At 35.4% G+C, this 18,128-nt stretch overlaps 1 protein-coding gene across 3 annotated transcripts in view; it reads left to right on the forward strand.

The window, feature by feature from the left end:
- Nucleotides 1-18,128, forward strand: part of CSMD3 (CUB and Sushi multiple domains 3) — a 1,625,828-nt gene that overhangs the window by 1,121,196 nt on the left and 486,504 nt on the right. For all 3 annotated transcript variants that reach the window (XM_036758935.1, XM_036758944.1, XM_036758952.1), the window contains one exon: nt 1,215-1,403. In XM_036758935.1, the coding sequence (XP_036614830.1) occupies nt 1,215-1,403 (189 nt within the window). The remainder of the gene's footprint in view (nt 1-1,214; nt 1,404-18,128) is intronic.

An 18,128-nucleotide genomic window follows, 5' to 3' on the forward strand; every position in this document is an offset into this window, starting at 1 on the left:
AGTTTTATACTAAAGGGATGCCAGCAATAATCATGAGGCACATAAACATATGGAATCACCATATAGTGAAGAACCCATTCCCTTTCCCTTATACCACCAGTGTCATGGACTGGCAGCACTTTCAGTTAGCATCAGGTCAGTCATCTAATAAAAGGTAGACATAATTAAACTTTCTCTGACTCTCCTAATGTCGATTGATGACTCAGAAAGTCAGTGACATGAGATTAAGGACTTATAGAATAAACTAGACAAGTCCTCTCGGTTTTTTCACTGTGCTGCTGTTCTGCTGATTATCATTATTATTAGTTATTAAAATGATATATTAATATATCTAGTCAATATAACAATAATAACTCTCATAGAGAATATTAAGGCTTACAAAGGACTTTACATATAATATCTCATTTGATCCTATCCTGTAACATAGATGCTATAATTATTCTATTGTATAGGTGAGGAACTCAAATAAAAATGGTACATAAAGAGTCCTGTGGGCTGCAAATTCACTTAGAAAACCACACATTTACTTCATGTTCTGCTTTATTTTTATTTGTTTTGTTAATATATCCCAGTCACATTTGATCTGTACATTTTGCTGCACTGGGGAGTGTTGAGGGCCACATGTGGTAGTGGCTGTATTTTACAACTCTGCTCTATATCGTTTCTATTCATTGTCCTTACTTCTTGCTAATAGGGTAAAACAAAAAAAAAGTTGTCTAGTAAATTCCTCTTCCAAATAACAGTCCTTCAGATGTTTGGTGGTAACCATTGTGTTTCCTTTCGCCAAAATATTCTGTTTTCTACGACAGTCGCAGTTCCTTCAACTAGTCCTTATATGGCATAATCACGAGACCTTTATTCATGCTATTTACCCTCCTCTAGATTCTTTTCGGTGTCTCTGCAAATAGGGTACCCCAAACTCCTCTTGTTCCTACGTTTAATCATTACATCCTTAAAGCAAAATAATAATGGCATATAGCATCTCTGTGGTACAAAAATTATCCATGGATACATGTTTATTTGTGAGTCATATTGCTGGATAAAAAAGTTAGACTGAGGCTGAAAATCAAGTTCTAAAATGAATTGTTTGTATAAGTAGAATCAGGTGGAAAAGGTGCCCTTCTAACCTGGCATGATCATTTTTCTTTTTATCATCCTTGATTCCATATGCCCTTTCATCCTCTTCCTCCCACCCCACTCCCATCAATTTGTAGAATATAATCTTGAACCTTGTGAGGATCCTGGAATTCCCCAATATGGAAATCGAATAGGACTGAACTTTGGGGTTGGAGATACATTGACCTTCTCATGCTCATCAGGATATCGTCTAGAAGGGACTTCTGAGATCATCTGTCTTGGTGGTGGCCGGCGTGTGTGGAGTGCACCTCTGCCAAGGTGTGTGGGTACGTGGTCAGCTGCTTTCATTTGCTTGTATGTGTTGTCACTGTCCATGGAGTTGCAGATGTATAGCATGGATGTGCATGGTAACACACCCTTAGTTTTTACAATCTGTTGGGTTTTTTCATCAATTTTTTTTTAGTTTTATTCTTTTAGATTTCTTTTAAACCTAGAAATCTAGTATAGCTAAATAAATTTCTAGTTGCTTTCTAGACTGCTGCATTTAAGCAACCATGCTTTTTAAGTTTTTTAAAAAAATCTTTTCTTATGATTACTGGTGATAGCAATCATGAACAGATATAAAAATATTAATTTTGAGGTCATGTAGAAGATGAAATAACATCACATTGTTAGTTGATTTTTCCAGGATTTTTGTTGATATTTTTAATTTGGTAAGGTTATGCATAAAACATGATTCCTTTCAATTCAGAATTATTAGCTCACCAGCCTAAGTTGGCATGACTGTGACTTTTCTTTCATACTTGACCTTCATCTAAAAGATACAAGGATATTTACTGACTAAATATTTACAATTTCTTCAGTGTTGGGTATTTGGTAAATTAAGAAAGGAATTGATATCTGATACAGATAGTTTAAATGAGCAGTTTGGAACTCAAATATCAATCTTGTGAAAATTGACACCTTCTGTTCTAATGGAAAAAATATAATTATTTTCTTGAAGCAAAAAAGCAGAACACTGTGTTTTCCAAGGCCTGTTACAAATCAAATATCTAGGAAGGCTCACTAAGACTTTCAGATGTTTAAAATGCCACAGCCATATTTACAATGATTGTTGTGACATTCTAAGTAATCTCCAGTGCTAAATATATAATTATCAAAAAATATCAAAACAATTTAAGTTGAATGAGCTTTAATAATAATAGTGATAAGCATACCACCATTCTTTGTAGAAGAGTATAAAATATTTTAAAAGTGAACATAACTCTCAGAACCCAGACCTTGGGCCAAGTTTTTTTATTGTGACCTGAGAGAAGTGCCCTAACAGTAACTTACAGTAACTCTTAACTGTTTTATTGTTGTGGACACATTGGGCATTCTGGTAAAGCTTATCAACCCCTTCTCAGAACAATGTGTTTACATTCATAAAACAAATTGCATAAGATTGCAAAGGAAACCCAACATATGGAAATAGTTATCAACATATAACCTAAAAACCCCAAATTTGTGAAATCGTTAATATGTAGATATACTTCCTTGTTAGTTAATATGTAGATATACTTCCTTATTAATAAATTAATTATAGGCAACTTTAATTGTCTGACTATAATAATTTTCAAATAGTGATAACTCTAAATGGTATTTTAAGATTTATGTACAACTGTAAGATGATAGGAAAATATCTGTTATTTCTAAAATATCTGTTACTACTAATGGTACTGTGATCCATTGCCTACATTCATAATTGAAGGAATGCTCAATTTCAGTTAGAAGTTAGTGAAAACAAAAATGAAAATTTTCCCTACTCAATTTTAGTGCCTCCTTTCAAATTCGTCTATGATGCCTCTCTAAATAAGAGGAACACAGCTCCAACAATATACTTCCCATCTCTACCTCCCACAACTAGCAGTATGTGAACTGTATTAGGATATGAAAAAATTAATCCCTGTGAAGCCCCAAATGAGACCCAAAGATGTAGCCCTCCATATGCATAGTAATTAAAAGTTCTTGGTCTAGGTTGGGGTGATGGGAATGATTGTGTGCCTAAAGGTGTTAAACCAGGTGCAAAAGTTTTGAGGTCCCTTTAGCAACCAGAACTTTACGAAATGAAGCCAAATCCAATCAAATAGACCCAGATATTGGAAAGAATGCTGGAAAGGTATTAAAATATAAACTCAGCTACTCCAGCTCTGTGATCTTAGTTACCTTTCTGAATTTAAGGTGGTTTTTTTCTTTAAAGTGAGGTTTTTATACACAACAGAATCCCAGTTGGATGGGGCTTCAAAGGTCATCCAGCCTAACATGAACTTGAACACGAACCCTTTTCACAGTATCTTCTAGAAGCAGTCATCCAGCTTTCTCTAGAAGACCTCTAGTAAAAGAGGTCCTCCTCCAGAGGGAGCACATTTCCCATGGGGACAGCTCTAATCATTAGCGGAATTTCCTTTCATGGATCCTAAAAATGGCTCTCTTGAATCTATACTCATTTTTCCCAATTTTACCTTTTGGGTCCAAGCCATCATGTCTATCACATGACTACAAAGAAAGACAATTGTGGGGAGTAGGGTAAAATGAGTATGGTATGATGGAAAGAACAATGGGTTCAGCATCAGAACACTCGTGACAGAGTCCCTGCCTTGCCCCTTATCAGCTGTGTGACTTTGGAAAAGTCACTTTACCTTTCTGAGACTGTGTTTTCTAATCTATAGAATGATTTTACTACATTGGGTCTTTTCTAGCCCTAAATATGTGTTTCTGTAAGTCTAGCTGGGGCAGCTACGTGGTGTAGTGGATAGCACACTGGGCCTGGAGTCAGGAAGACCTGAGTTCAAATGTGGCTTCAGACACTTACATAGTGTCTGACCCTGGGCAAATTACTTAACCCTGTTTGCCTCAATTTCCTCATCTGTAAAATGAGCTGGAAAGGAAATGGCAAACCGCTCCAGTATTTTTGCAAAGAAAACCTTAAATGGGTTCATGAAGAGTAGGACATGACTGAAACCACTGAACAAAAATAAGTCTGACAACTTTTATATTGCATGCTTTCAGGTGCTTAAGTACAACTGTCATCTTCCCCTCAGGACTTTTCTTCTGCAGATTGAACATCACTAGTTCCTTCTACTTTTCTTCATGTAGCATGTTTTCTAGTCCCCTCACCACCCCATCCTATCATAAAATACATAAACATATATGTGTATACATGTGTATTCCCTTAGCTTTCTTCACCAGCCTCAGTTCCTTTTGACCTTTATCATTTCTTCTATTATTCTTTAGAACTGTACCACAATTTTATCTTTATCCTGTTACCTGCCTTTGCTTTTTTCTTCTATAAATAAATTTAATATTTAAGTTGGTTGATGCATTTTCCAAATTCTTGAGATGTTTTCATCTTTTTGGGGCTGACTTCTTCTGTATAATTTTATACATATCCTCCTTCTGAAGTCTTTGAAATCTACTCTTCACAAAATTTTGAGCCACATAAGACTGTCTTTTATCTCAATTTCTAGCAAACACAAGGAGGATTTTGTTACCCCCAAGTTCATATTGTTTCTAACCCTGGCAACCATTTCTTCCCTGATTGTCAAGATCAGTTCCTGAGTAGAATACTCTCAAATTGATTCTTACAATCTTTGAAGAATTAAATTAACCTTTATCCAAGTCAAAATGTTATTAGTTTTTTTTCTGCTTTTGGCAAGGAATATGCCAGCAGATATCTGGATAACGAAGCCTCTGTGCCCAGCTTGTAAGCTTTTTCTGAGCTCAACTATTTGCTCTTTCTGGACAGGTGGTCTGTAGAATATTCTGATGAAAGTACTCTGATGCTCTATCCATTGACCTTCACCAAAATATTCTCTGCCATGCTTTCATACTCTGGTTCCTTGTTTTATTGAATATACCTTATTAATATATAATGATATCTCACCCCTCATTACCTTACCTGTTTCTTTTTACTAAGGTATAATCCTCAATACCCTCATTGCAGACTTGATCCTTCTCCCACCAAGTCTTAGTTACCCTTACAGGGTTATATTTGAATCATTTTTCTAAGACCTCAGGTTCATCATGCTTATTGCCTAAACTTTGAGCATGTGTGTATAGACATTTGGGCCGATGGATTTCTACTGTGTTTCCTTTTCTTGGATTTTGTTCAATGAGTAATGAAAACTCACCTAACATATTATATCTAGCGAGCCTTAGATAATGTTCCATATCTTGTCTAGTCGTCCAGCAAGAAACCAGGTTTCACCCAGTGTAGGCATATTGCTACCATTCTTACTACTGAATGTCTGGCTTCACTTTCCCTGCATTTTGCCTCTTAATCTTTCCTTGGAAACACTAATCAAATTGATGCCACAATTGCTACAGCTCAGTATACACTTATACATATATATATATGCACACATATATATGTTGTTTTTCTCTTACTCTTACTTCTCTTAATCCACTTTCTCCTGTCTTTAATACTGGTCAATAAATTTGGTTTGACTTTTAGCCATTTCCTTCATAATTCCCTAACTTGTTTCATGAAGTGAGGGAATTCTGCCATTCATTATTGCAGAGACAAGATTTCAAAGCACAGGATAAAGAATTGAGATAAGACCTATTGGAAAGTTGTGGGAAATGCATCCTTCACCTATATACTGATTTATTTGAGAGGTAAATGACTTCCTGCCTCCTACCTGCCAGTGTAATATAAACCAAATAAAGACTAAAAGTGGACATATCAAGGTCAGAGGTAAAATTGGCATATGCTTACAGTGATTCTACAGTTTCCTAAGTAATAGCTGTCATCCCTCTCTCCTCAATACTGCTTTGAATATAACATAAGAAAATATTTTTGCTAATGGTGGTAGGTGCTGTCTCTAGTGACAATCAATATTTATCATCAACACCAAAAATATGAGAACTAGGGAACAAATAGAAGAGTCCTCTCTCTGTTTCTCTCTTTTCTCTCTCTGTCTCTCCTTATTTCTGTCTCTCCCATCTATCTGTCTTACTCTCTTCTTAAATATTGCACTTTAAGGTTTGTAAAAGTTAATAGATATCATCTTATTTTATCATCACAACAGTTCTGGAAAGTAAGTACTAAGAACATTAGTAAAAGGAATTGAATACTGATCTTTCAGTGAAAGAAATATTTTAGCCTTTATTGCCTATTCTAGGGCACTATATTTCCAGGGAACAGGACATTTGTGGAGTACTTTTACAGGAAAAATAATTCAAGAACACCCAACGTAACAAAATGACTAAATATTTTGTAGATTTATAAGCATTATAAAGTACTTCGTCAAATAAATGACATTTTTTTAATATGGCCAAAACCTTAGAAATCAGCTAAGACATCTGATCTCAGAGATCAGATTCCCTCTTTTGGACAAGAAACCTGTGGTTCATTAAAAAAAAAAGAAATGTGCACTAAAACATCTAAAAATTTTCTTCACTATTTTAGATAAAGTAAAAATAGCATGGTCTGAATATTCCTACCAATTATCCAGGAACCAAGGCAGGTCGTGTTAGAAATAAACAAGAAACTAATGAAGGAACATGTTGTTTTGGAAAGTAGATTAGTAAGTTAAATATTGGTAATGTTTTGTCTTTATGCAGCACCTTTTCATCTAAGGAGGCCAAGCATTTTAAAGTCATTAACACATCCATCCTCATAATCCCCATTTAACATATCTGCTTCTATTTCTAATTTCATGTGTCATTGATTTTCTGTCTGACCTTGGACAAGCAACAACATCTCTCTCCTTACTCATAAGTAAAAAGGAAATGATGATACCACTACTTTACAACTATACATGTAGTTCTCTTTATTCTTATTATTTTTATATGAACTGTTAATTTATGATGATTTAGTGTTTAAGGCCAGCAAGATAGTGATGTGATTGCTAATGGTGAAGTCATATTAGTCCACTATTACATAATTTCAGCTGTAGGACCCTTGAAGTTCTAAAGCAGAGATGGGGAACCTGCAGCCTCAAGGCCACATGTGGCCCTCTAGTTCCTCAAGTGCAGCCCTTTGACTGAATCCAAACTTCACAGAACAAATCCCCTTAATGAAAGGATTTGTTCTGTAAAACGTGGACTTAGTCAAAAGACAGCACCCGAGGACCTAAAAGTCCACATGTTGTCTTTAGGCCGCAGGTTCCCTACCCCTGTCTAAAGTCTATGAGTTAGCAATGACTGTACACTTTCCAACCAGCCCCAATTCTACCCTGATTTCCGTATCTCCAGTATATGATCACTAAAACCCTTAAAGAATATGGTTAACCCGTAGCATCAAATGTCTCTAAAATAATTTCTAGCTGTAAATTTATTATCCTAGAATATGTGTAAGAAAAGGGCCTATGAAGAAGATTAAAATTTGGGACTTGGTTTTTTTTAATTAATGAGTTGTATAAACTTTAGATAACTTATCTAACCACTCTTTGTTCATCTTCCTCATATGTAAAATGTCACTAATGAAGCATGGATTTGAAGTCAGATATGTAAGTTCTAGTCCTCTCTTTTCTATTTCATAACTGTTTGATCACAACCTCTTTGAACCTCTGGTTCCTTACCCTGATACTTACAATTGTGAAGAAAATATTTTGTAAATCTTGGTGTTATATAATATGTTAGTTTTTAAAAAATCTGTCCTACCCTCCTTACAGTGTTATTGTCAAGATAAAATTATGTAAAAAATGGGAACATTCTTTGCATATCATAGACATTTAAAAATATTTGTAGAATGTGAAAAAATGAGTAACATACATATTTGAGTATTATTTTTGGGGTCTACTGATTTTATTGATCTAGAAAACATAATATACATGAATTCTTCAGTGAATCTTTAGTCTATTTGATGTGGGTGCTTCCTCCAAAGCCATTCATTTATGTCCTTTAATTCCATTTGTCTTTTGTCTTTCACTCAGCTCAATCATTCACAATAGAGCTAAGTCAATGTGTTGCAAATCTTCCTCTAGTTCTCTTGGCATTGCATGGACATCAGTGGAACATGTGGGCTGTCTACTAATTATTTCTTGTTCTCATTATATGACAGGATCGCCTTTCTTTTTTTTTCAGGAATACATCTCTCTGATGCTATCCTATGCCATGCTTTTATTTCTTAATTCTTAATGGGATGCAGCCTATTGCAGAACCGATAATTGACATAAAATTTTCATTTATTTTCATGGTGGCCTTCTTATACATGTTTTTCATGAGCACTACAATATAATATGACTAAATTCCACAGGAAATAATGTTTCTTGTTGCTCTTGGATGCAGGGTAGAAGCAACTTCTTTATTTGCCTCTATGTGGAATACCTGTGAGTCACCTTTCCACTTAGCTGCAACCTCCTTTTGTCTTCTGATTTCATTTACACTGAGAACAAATGAGATTGTTATGATGCAGTTCCTCTTGTATTTCTACTCTTTGATTGCTGGGAAAGGATCTCACATTTAAAGTACTACCAATTAAGCTAATGTTTATAGATGTTCTAGAAATTATGATTATTAATATACTATACTCCCTACCTTAAGTAACAGGTTATTCTAAGTATGAAAATATCGTGTACAATAACTATTGAAAATAATAGCTATAGGATTTTTTAAAAAAATAATTTTAGGATTATATTTCTGTAGAAGAAAGTTAGACAAAATGCCCTGTAGCAAATCCAGAAGCATATTTAATAGACTGAAAGACTGCAGCTTGAATTGGCTTCTATTTTGCTGGAGATTATTACCTTTGGATAGCACTTTTGAGGACTTGGCTGAAGATTCGGAATTCCTAATTCCCCTTAAATACCTTTGCCGGATTTATATTCATGACTTGAATAACAGCCTTGGCCTGACCAAGAAACTGCTACGTACCTATATATCTAAGAGAGGGGCTAATTTAGATAGGATTTGCTCAAGAGAGCCAAAGGATTTCAGACAGTGCTGGGACAAAGGGAAGGAAGAACGACAGTATATTTATTAACATTCATTCATTAGGGCAATATCCTCAGAAGCAAGAGGAAGATTACACTAAAACCAACAATGAAATTTCAGGGATGCCTTAGTTGCTATGTCTATACGTGCATGACCTCTTCATGCTTTGTTGAGATGCATTAGTACAGGTCCAGAGGATCTGACTTGCAAAGTAATCCATAACTTTCCTGGGGTCATGTACCACTAAACCCCACCCTGTCCCCCAGAGTAAAATCTCAAAGAAATATGAGTAAACTTAGATATATTTCATGTTTGGATTTCACCTAGAAAATGATGACATAAGTGCTGTTGTTACCAAATATACAGTTATGGCAGGGGTTCTTAATCTTTTTGTGTCATGACCCATTGAGGCCTGTGGACCCCTTATGGAATTATTTTTTTAAAAGCATAAAACAAGCTACATAGTACTACAAATGAGACCAATTATATTAAATAAAAACATTGAAACAATTTCACAGAACTCAGGTGAAGAACTCCTAAGTTAGTGTGAGGGAATTACTTTCGATACAGCTGTTTTTAAAGTTATTTATCTTTCAGATAAAATTGAAAATGTGGGTAATAGGTTTCCCATTTCCTACAGTCTGTAATATCAGGTTTGAGATAAGTTCTATTAGAAATTAGTGAACAAATATAGAACTATAAAATGAAGTAGTCCATCAGACTCTTCCAAGAAGGGAAAGATGCTTTAAGACACTGCTGCACAAATTCTTCTCATTCATCTTGGGCCTGTACTGTCTCATGACAGCAGTAAGGTTGGTGAGGTTGAGATTTCATATCCTTTGCCCTATTCTCCCCAGCCCATGGCATGGCTTTAGACTTTTAGTTGCTGATTGATTCTTTGTTAAGGATACTCTTCCTTCTTCAGTAGGCAACCACCTTTGAGGTGGTTGATGTCTTACTTTGAATTTAGGAGATCTCTTTAGAATTCTAGAACTTGGTATGAAATAAATGAAACATAGTATGACTGTGTGTGGACAATGTGGCTATCCCTAAAGTGGATCCCCTTACATAAGACATGTAGATGACTACTTACTTTCTGGATTGGCTTACTTACACTGTTCTCACAGCAGGCTAAGGATCTCAGAGAAAAACTACCACCACACAGTCATACTCAAATTCTTTCAGGGTCTTAAGGGCAATCCTATTGAGGGGTAATATATCTCCTCTACACTCCAGATCCTGAGCTCCAAGTAATGCATTTCTATTTATATTCCTACAGTACTGATCCTTTTAGATTTTAAAATCCACTACCACAGAGTCACACTCAAATTCTTTCAGGGACACAGGGGTAACCCTATTGAACATTAGTACATTCCCTCCACTCTACACTTAGCTCTTGAGCCCCTAAAAATGCATTTCTATTTATATGTACAATAAGGACACTTTTATCTATTAAACATAATCATTTATTTAGCAATGCAATAAATGCGATAATATCACAGGTACTCACATATAAAAGTAAATCACAAATAGTAAGTACATCACATTCCAAATATAAACCTACTTATTTACACTCTTCCACTAATAAACTTATTATCTCTGGTGGATAGGAGCGGGGAAGAGGGAGCAAAAACCTCTAGGGACTTGACAAGGAAGCACATGAAGATGGAAAATCCATGTACCTGGGATAATACGCAGTTCTGGACACCAGACTTTTATATCATTGGTCCATTCAGAAACATATGAACCATATACTACTTTCTTTCTGCTATTTTGTTGTTGTTCAGTCATTTCAGTCAGGTTGACTTCATGACCCCATTCAAGGTTTTCTTGGCAAAGATACTGGAGTGGTTTGCCATTTGCTTTTCCAGTTCATTATACAGATGAGGAAACGGAGGCCAACAGTAATCTGGAGGCCAACAGTAATCTTGTTTGTAAGTAAGTAAACAGCTTGTAAGCATCTAAGGATAGCTACGAACCCAGATCTTCCTGACTCAAGGCCTGCACTCTATCTACTTAGACACCTAGCTGCCCATGTTAGCCATTCTGCTAACAGCTTTTCTGTTTTTCTTTAGCCTTCTCCGTCTTGGTCATCTGATTCCCTTCTATAATCAAAAATAGCATTTGTAAGCTCTTTCAACTTATAATCACCCTAAAAAGGACATTTAGAAAGTGTTGCCTCTTATTTTAAGTAAGAGTTCACTTCAAGGCAGAAAACTCCAAAGCTTATTGATCTAACTAGATTACTTCAGTCAGCTTTTCCCTTACAAAAGAAACCTTTGCCCAGTCAGAACCAAGCTCTCAGTAGAGAGCTCAGATTGATTATTTGGGTAAGGCAAATCAGTGTTGCCAGCTCTTCCTCACAGCAAAGAAGTATTACCTCTCTTTCCCACATTCTGGTTCTCCTCCAATAGAGGAAGTGAAGAAGGACAACCTGGACTTCTGAAAAATCTTCATCTTTTTAAAGCTGGTGGCGCTAAAGAGAAATAGATGAAACTTCAGTCTTCATTCAGCAGATCAGGAACTAGCAGCTAAAACCAGCTTGTCAGTTGATTATTCCTGTTTTTGATGTTATCTTCAAAAAGCTCCCTACCACACCCCTTTAAGACTTGTTTCTGATCTTTCTGTGCTTTAAACTTCAGCCTCAGCTTCCTGGGTCCTATCCTGTATTCTTCCTACATTTTACAATAACTTACATTAAAGGCTGTCAGTTTGCAGTGACTGACTTCTCACCTAAAAAATAGTAACTCCCCAGTTATGTTTTATATACCACCAGTCCTTCTAATTCACAAAATTCTCACTTTTTATAGCTTTACCCTCACTCATAAAATTGTTATATGCAAATGAGCTGAGACATCATTATCCTGTAGCTTTTAAGCCTTCTACATGTGTAATATCCTGTTTTGTGTACTTAAATTTCTTTTTTTCATTCTTATACTCTCCAGTTTTAAATAAAAGTTCATTCTCTATCCATTAAAGCCTTCAAATCTTCACATAGACACAAGGAATATTACTACATCTTTTACCAAATAGTTTGAGGTGATATTTTTGTCACAGTACATTTTCTATTTAAAAATGTTTAAATCCCATTAGTAAGCTGGGTATCTTCACACACACATTTTAACAATTTTATTAAAATAAAGTTATTTTTTTACTCAAATCATCAAAATGTACACTTATTATTTCCTTTACACGAAAGTACTTTTTCTGCCCCTTAAAAACTAAGAATTTCCTTATGAAAAGGGACTGAATATTATACCACTATTCCCAACAAATTAAAACCCAAGACTGTAATCTATTCTCAGGAATAGAACCTACATTTAGAAAAAGAATGAGCGACCAGCTCAGTCTAACCAATTTTTAATGTGCAGACAGCCAATTAAAGGAGGGTATCCTTTGGTACCCTGGTATCACATGGTAGGCTTGCTGCAGACTCCACATTAGGCAAATTAGGCAGGTTCAAAAGCTGGGTTACAGAAACAAAAAGTGCCAAAGGCAGCCAAGAACTAGAGGTTCAGAGACTCCCTCTTAGCTCACATGGGTAAATATAGACTATTCTCACCCTGAACATCAATCTGCAAATTGACATGTTTTCTTCCTAGAAGGGAAAATGGGGAATCTCCTTCTCTCCTATACACCCTTACTTCTTGCATTCTCATTGGGGCTGGAAATCCAAGGGAGAGAAAGAATGAAGAAAAAAAGTCAAGGACTGAAATCGCTCTTTCATAAACAGTGATGAAAAGATGTTGCACCAAAAAGAAATTTTCCCCCTTGATTTTCAATCACTCTGCGCTTGGAGGATGCTTTGCTCACTGGGAACAAGGCAGAGGAAATTTTTATATCCTCTCAGCAAAGGGCTGAGGGATCTGTGTACTTTCATGGGAGATGTCCTTCTAACAAAAACAATCACATAATTGATTTGAAGACTCATTTAAATTGTTCGGGAGTACAGCAGTCTGTTACAGGTAAACCAATTTTGCCTTTGTCTTAATAACTAATTATTTAATTAAAGTCACTTTATGTTTAGTATGTATGGGAAGGACATATGCTCAGGCAGCATGAGGTAATGGAGTGTAGGACTTAGAGTTAAGCAAAAATTGTATTAAAATCATACCTCTAATATCTACTAGTTAGTCTCTATGAAACTCAGTTTACCTCCCTATAAAATGATGGCAGTGCCTCTATCACTAGCCTCTCAGGGTTATAATGAGATTGACATGAAATACTGTATGGAAAATTCTTTGTAAATCTCAAAATTCTACTGAGACAGACAATAATTATGGGAAGTTTGTGGAGTAAAAAGTTAAGAATTCCTTTTGATTTATTCAGCATGTCAGTCTGCAGTTATTTTTTTTTGTACATGTAAATATGATGAGTAGAGCTTAGAGGTATCAAATCCAGAAATATTTCACTGACTTGCTTGTATTCTGAGTAGTGGAATTTTGGGTGTCACAGTGATATATCTCTGGCTCCCAGGAAATTCTATCGCTTGGCACTTGAGATAACTAAAGGAAATAATTAAACTTTATTGCTACTTGTGACTAAATTAGAATTTGATGTTAAGTCTCTAGAGAAGAAGAGGTTTAATTTAAGTTGTAATAGATTGACACTACACCTAAAAGACTTCTAAAGCTGTGAGGAATGGCCAGAATCACATCAAGCAAAATTATTTTTAAGATTCCATGTTTTTAGAACTTCTACATTATACAATCTATTTGCAGATATGAATTTTCAATAAGTCTTATAATGTCAAAACTTATAATAGAAAATAATGATTCCCCTATGGCAAAGGATACTGCTGTCCAATAAACTTTTATTATTTCTTATATTGTAATGATCTTAGCTAAGTATTCAAATGCACTTAGTCCTTATATCGTCACCCTGAAAAAGAACTCAGGAACAAATTAGAACATTATCCTAGTGGTTCTACATTGTACTATAGAACTTATCAGCCAGTGTTCCCAGAGTCTTAACACAGGAAAGAATACAAGGCAGGAGGGGTACAGTGAGTACAAAATGAGGATGCTATGATTGACTAGTCAAGGAATTACCATTGTCACTGTAGCATGTGCTTGTAATGTGAGGTATTCCCTTTTCTAGACATCTTCTCTGTTTTGGCAACTATTTACCTTTCAGCTCAAGCTTACCTAGCTTCAAACCAGAATCTTTCCTGCAGGGGAAAGAAGCTGAAGTCAACATCCTGTATTTTATAAAAAAGTTGGTTGCCATGGAAATAATATGATGTTACAAAATAAGCATCATAAATTAACTGCAGGATCAAGTAGGAACAGATGGGTTATGTGAGAGAAAGAGAACACTTATTTAAATAAACAATAACCCTGATAATTGTAAAAAATGTCAAAGTAAATTACTGTAGAAATACTTTTATAAGATATAGGAACTTAAATTTTCAGGAAATTATTTGTAGAATTTAAATCTTCTATGTCAAGTAGTTCTTTTAGAAAATAAATTAAGGGATTATTAGAACTCCCACATTTTAAATTTCTAGGTTTAACCTAAATTTTTTCCACCTAAGGACTCTCTTTGTATCTTGCTATTGGATCTTGGGTCAGTTATAGGTGTGGTAACATTTTTCTTTTCGTGTGTTTTAATCAGTCCATAAAGGCTACATTTCAAAGGTGAATTTTGTGAATTTTATTATAGTGTTCTAAATTTACACTGATTGACACTGTATTGGGGTTGGCTGTATTAGGATAAACCTCTTCCACAGTGGTCTAATTTTAACATATTCCTATTTGTTTATAGGTGGTCTGAACCTTTATTGAGTCTAACCTAACACCACTATTCTTAAGCTTTTGTTTTTCCTAAAGGAAATCACATTTTATCATCATTTGCAAGTTTACCTTGTTGATAGTTTGTTAGAGATTTACATATACTTTGCCTTAGGAAATGAATGTGGTTGCATCATGTAGGGATTTACCTCTATAAGATTCCATACTGCATCTTTAGGTGCCATGAATTTTAAAAATCTGAGACTGAGAGGCCTAGTATTGTGGTAGATAAGAATTCTGAACTTCTTCTAACAGCTACTAGCTATGTGATCATGGACAAGTCACTTAACCCCTATGATCCTCAGGCAACTCAATAGTTGTTAATGGGATGTGACCTATGTGGTGGAATGCTTTATCAGTTTTCACTAACAAAATTGAAGCTTACTGAAGTACATTAAAAATGCCATATTGTATGCCCTTTGTCCCTTCACTAACTAAATAACAGAGAGTCGGATTTGAAATCTCAGAATTACAGTCTATTTAGCATAAGGAAACAGAAGGGATCTGATGAACGTGACAGAGAAAAGGGAGAAAGGGCTGTTGTAGAGCTAAATATTAGACGTACGAGTCTTCCCTGAAGAATGAAGAACCTCAGTGAGATGACTACTTTGCCATGTACTACCAGTAAAAGAACTTTGGGAAAGTAACTTAAGCTTCTCTTAGCCTCAAACAGGTATATAAGAAGTGTAATCCTTCTCCCTCCCCATACCCCTAATTGCCTAATGAGGAGAGAGAGTGGAGGTCTTAGAGAAAATACAAACACATATAGGCAGCCAAGTGGCATAATAGATAAGAGTGCTGGATTTGGAGTCAAGAGGACCTGAGTTTGAATCCTTCCTCAAAATAAACATGTGTAGTCATACAAAACATGTTACCATATTAGTCATGTGGAAGAAAACATAGACCAAAAAACCAAAAATAAAAAGAAACGCCCAAAACCAAAACCTCAAGAAAAATGAAGAAAGTTAAAAAGTATTCTTCAGTCTGTACTCATACACCATCAGTTCTTTCTCTGGGGCTGGAGAGCATTTTTTCATCGTAAGTCCTTCAGAGTTGTCTTAGGTCACTGTATTGCTGACAATAGCTAAGTCATTCATAGCTTATCACCTTACAATTTTGCTGTTACTTTGTATACACTACATGTTACTTTGCATCAGCTTCTGTAAGGCTTTCCAGGTTTTCCAGAGGGCATCCTGCTCATCATTTCTTATAGCACAATAAGATTCCATCACAATCACATACCACAATTTGTTCAGCCATTCCCCAATTGATGGGTATCCCTTCAATTTCCGATTCTTTGCCTCCAGAAAAGAGCTGCCATAAATATTTTTGTACACATAGGTCCTTTTCTTTTTTCTTTTTTATGTCTTTTGGGATACAGACCTAGCAGGAACATTGCTAACTCAAAGGGTTTGCACGGTTTAATAGTCCTTTGAGCATAGTTCCAAATTACTCTACAGAATGGTTGAATCAGTTCAAAACTTCACCAACAGTGCATTAATATCTCATTTAATGTCTCATTTTCCCCATATCTCCTCCAGCATTTGTCATTTTCCTTTTATGTCCTATTGGCCAATCTAAGAGGTATGAGGTATACCTGAGAATTGATTTGATTTGCATTTTTCCAATCAATAGTGATTTAGAGCATTTTTTCTTATGGCTATAGATAGCGTTGATTATCTCATCTGAAAATTGTTCCTGTCTCTTGATCGTTTATAAATTGGGAAATGGCTTTTATTTTTTTTTTTTTATAAATTTGACTTAGTTCTCTCTTGAGAAATGAGGTCTTTATCAGGGAAACTTGCTTCAAAAGCTTTTTTTTTTTCACCGTTATGATTGCTAAATGTGTTTCCCTCTATCCTATCTCCCTCTGTTTATTCTATTGTCTGTTTCATTTTACCCCGTCCTTCCTCATAAGTGTTTTGCTCCTGACTACTCCCCACTCCAATTTCCTCTCTTTTCTGTGATCCCCACTCCCCCTTCTTTTATTTCATCCCCTTCCTATTTCCCTGTAGGGTAAGACAGGGTGATAGATTTCTATACCCAATTGAGTATGTATGTTATTCCCTATTTGAGCTAATTCTGATGAGAGTAAGGTTCACTCACTCTCCTCAATCTCCCCCATCTTCCTCTCCACTGTAAAAGCCTTTTCTTGCCTCTTTTATGTGAGATAATTTACTTCATTCTACCCTTCCCTCTCCCTTTCTCCCAGTGCATTCCTGTTTTTTCATTCCTTAATTTTATTTTATTTTTTAGATATCATCACTTTGTATTCAACTCACACCTGTGCCCTCTGTCTATATGTACTCTTTCTAGCTGCCCTAGTAATGAGAAAGCTCTTAATGAATTACAAGTATCCTCTTCCCTTGTAGGAATGTAAACAATTTAACCTTATTAAGTCCCTTGTGATTTCCCTTTCCTGTTTACCTTTTTATGCTTCTCTTGAGTTTTATATTTGAAAGTCAAATTTTCTATTCCGCTCTGGCCTTTTCATCAAGAATGCTTGAAAGCCCTCTATTACATTGGATATCCATATTTTTTCCCCTGAAGGATAATACTCAGTTTTTCAGGGTAGGTGATTTTTGGTTGTCATCCTAGTTCCTTTGTCCTCTGGAATATCACATTCTAACCCCTCTGTTCCTTTAATGTAGAAGCTGCTAGATGTTGTGTTATCCTGACTATGGCTCCATGATGCTTGATTTGTTTCTTTCTGGCTGCTTGCAATATTTTCTCTTTGACTTGAGAGTTCTGGAATTTGGTTATAATATTCCTAGGAGTTTTCATTTTGGGGTCTCTTTCAGGAGCATGGATTCTTTTACCCTCTGGTTCTAGAATATCAGGGCAGTTTTCCTTGACAATTCCTTGAAAGATGATGTCTAGGCTCTTTTTTTGATCATGGCTTCCAGATAATCCAATATTTTAAAAATTATCTCTCCTGGATCTGTTTTACAGGACAGCAGTTTTTCTAATGAGATATTTCACATTGTCTTCTATTTTTTCATTCCTTTTTGTTTTGTTGTTTTTTTCTCATAAAGTCATTGGCTTCCGTTTGCTCAATTCTAATTTTTAAAGAATTTTTTCTTCATTGAATTTTTTTGCCTCTTTTTCTATTCGGCCAATTCCACTTTTCAGAGCATTCTTCTCATTGGCTTTTTGTAGCTCTTTTACCATTTGACATATTCTGTTTTTTAAGGTGTTATTTTCTTCAGTATTATTTTGTGTCTCCTTTACCCAGCTGTTGACTCTTTTTCATCATTTTCTTGCATGGCTTTCATTTCTCTTCCCAATTTTTCCTCTATGTCAATTACTTGATTTTCCAAACCTTTTTGGGTTCTTCCATAG

The sequence above is a fragment of the Trichosurus vulpecula genome, chromosome 1, assembly GCF_011100635.1.
Source record: "Trichosurus vulpecula isolate mTriVul1 chromosome 1, mTriVul1.pri, whole genome shotgun sequence".
Taxonomy (NCBI): domain Eukaryota; kingdom Metazoa; phylum Chordata; class Mammalia; order Diprotodontia; family Phalangeridae; genus Trichosurus; species Trichosurus vulpecula.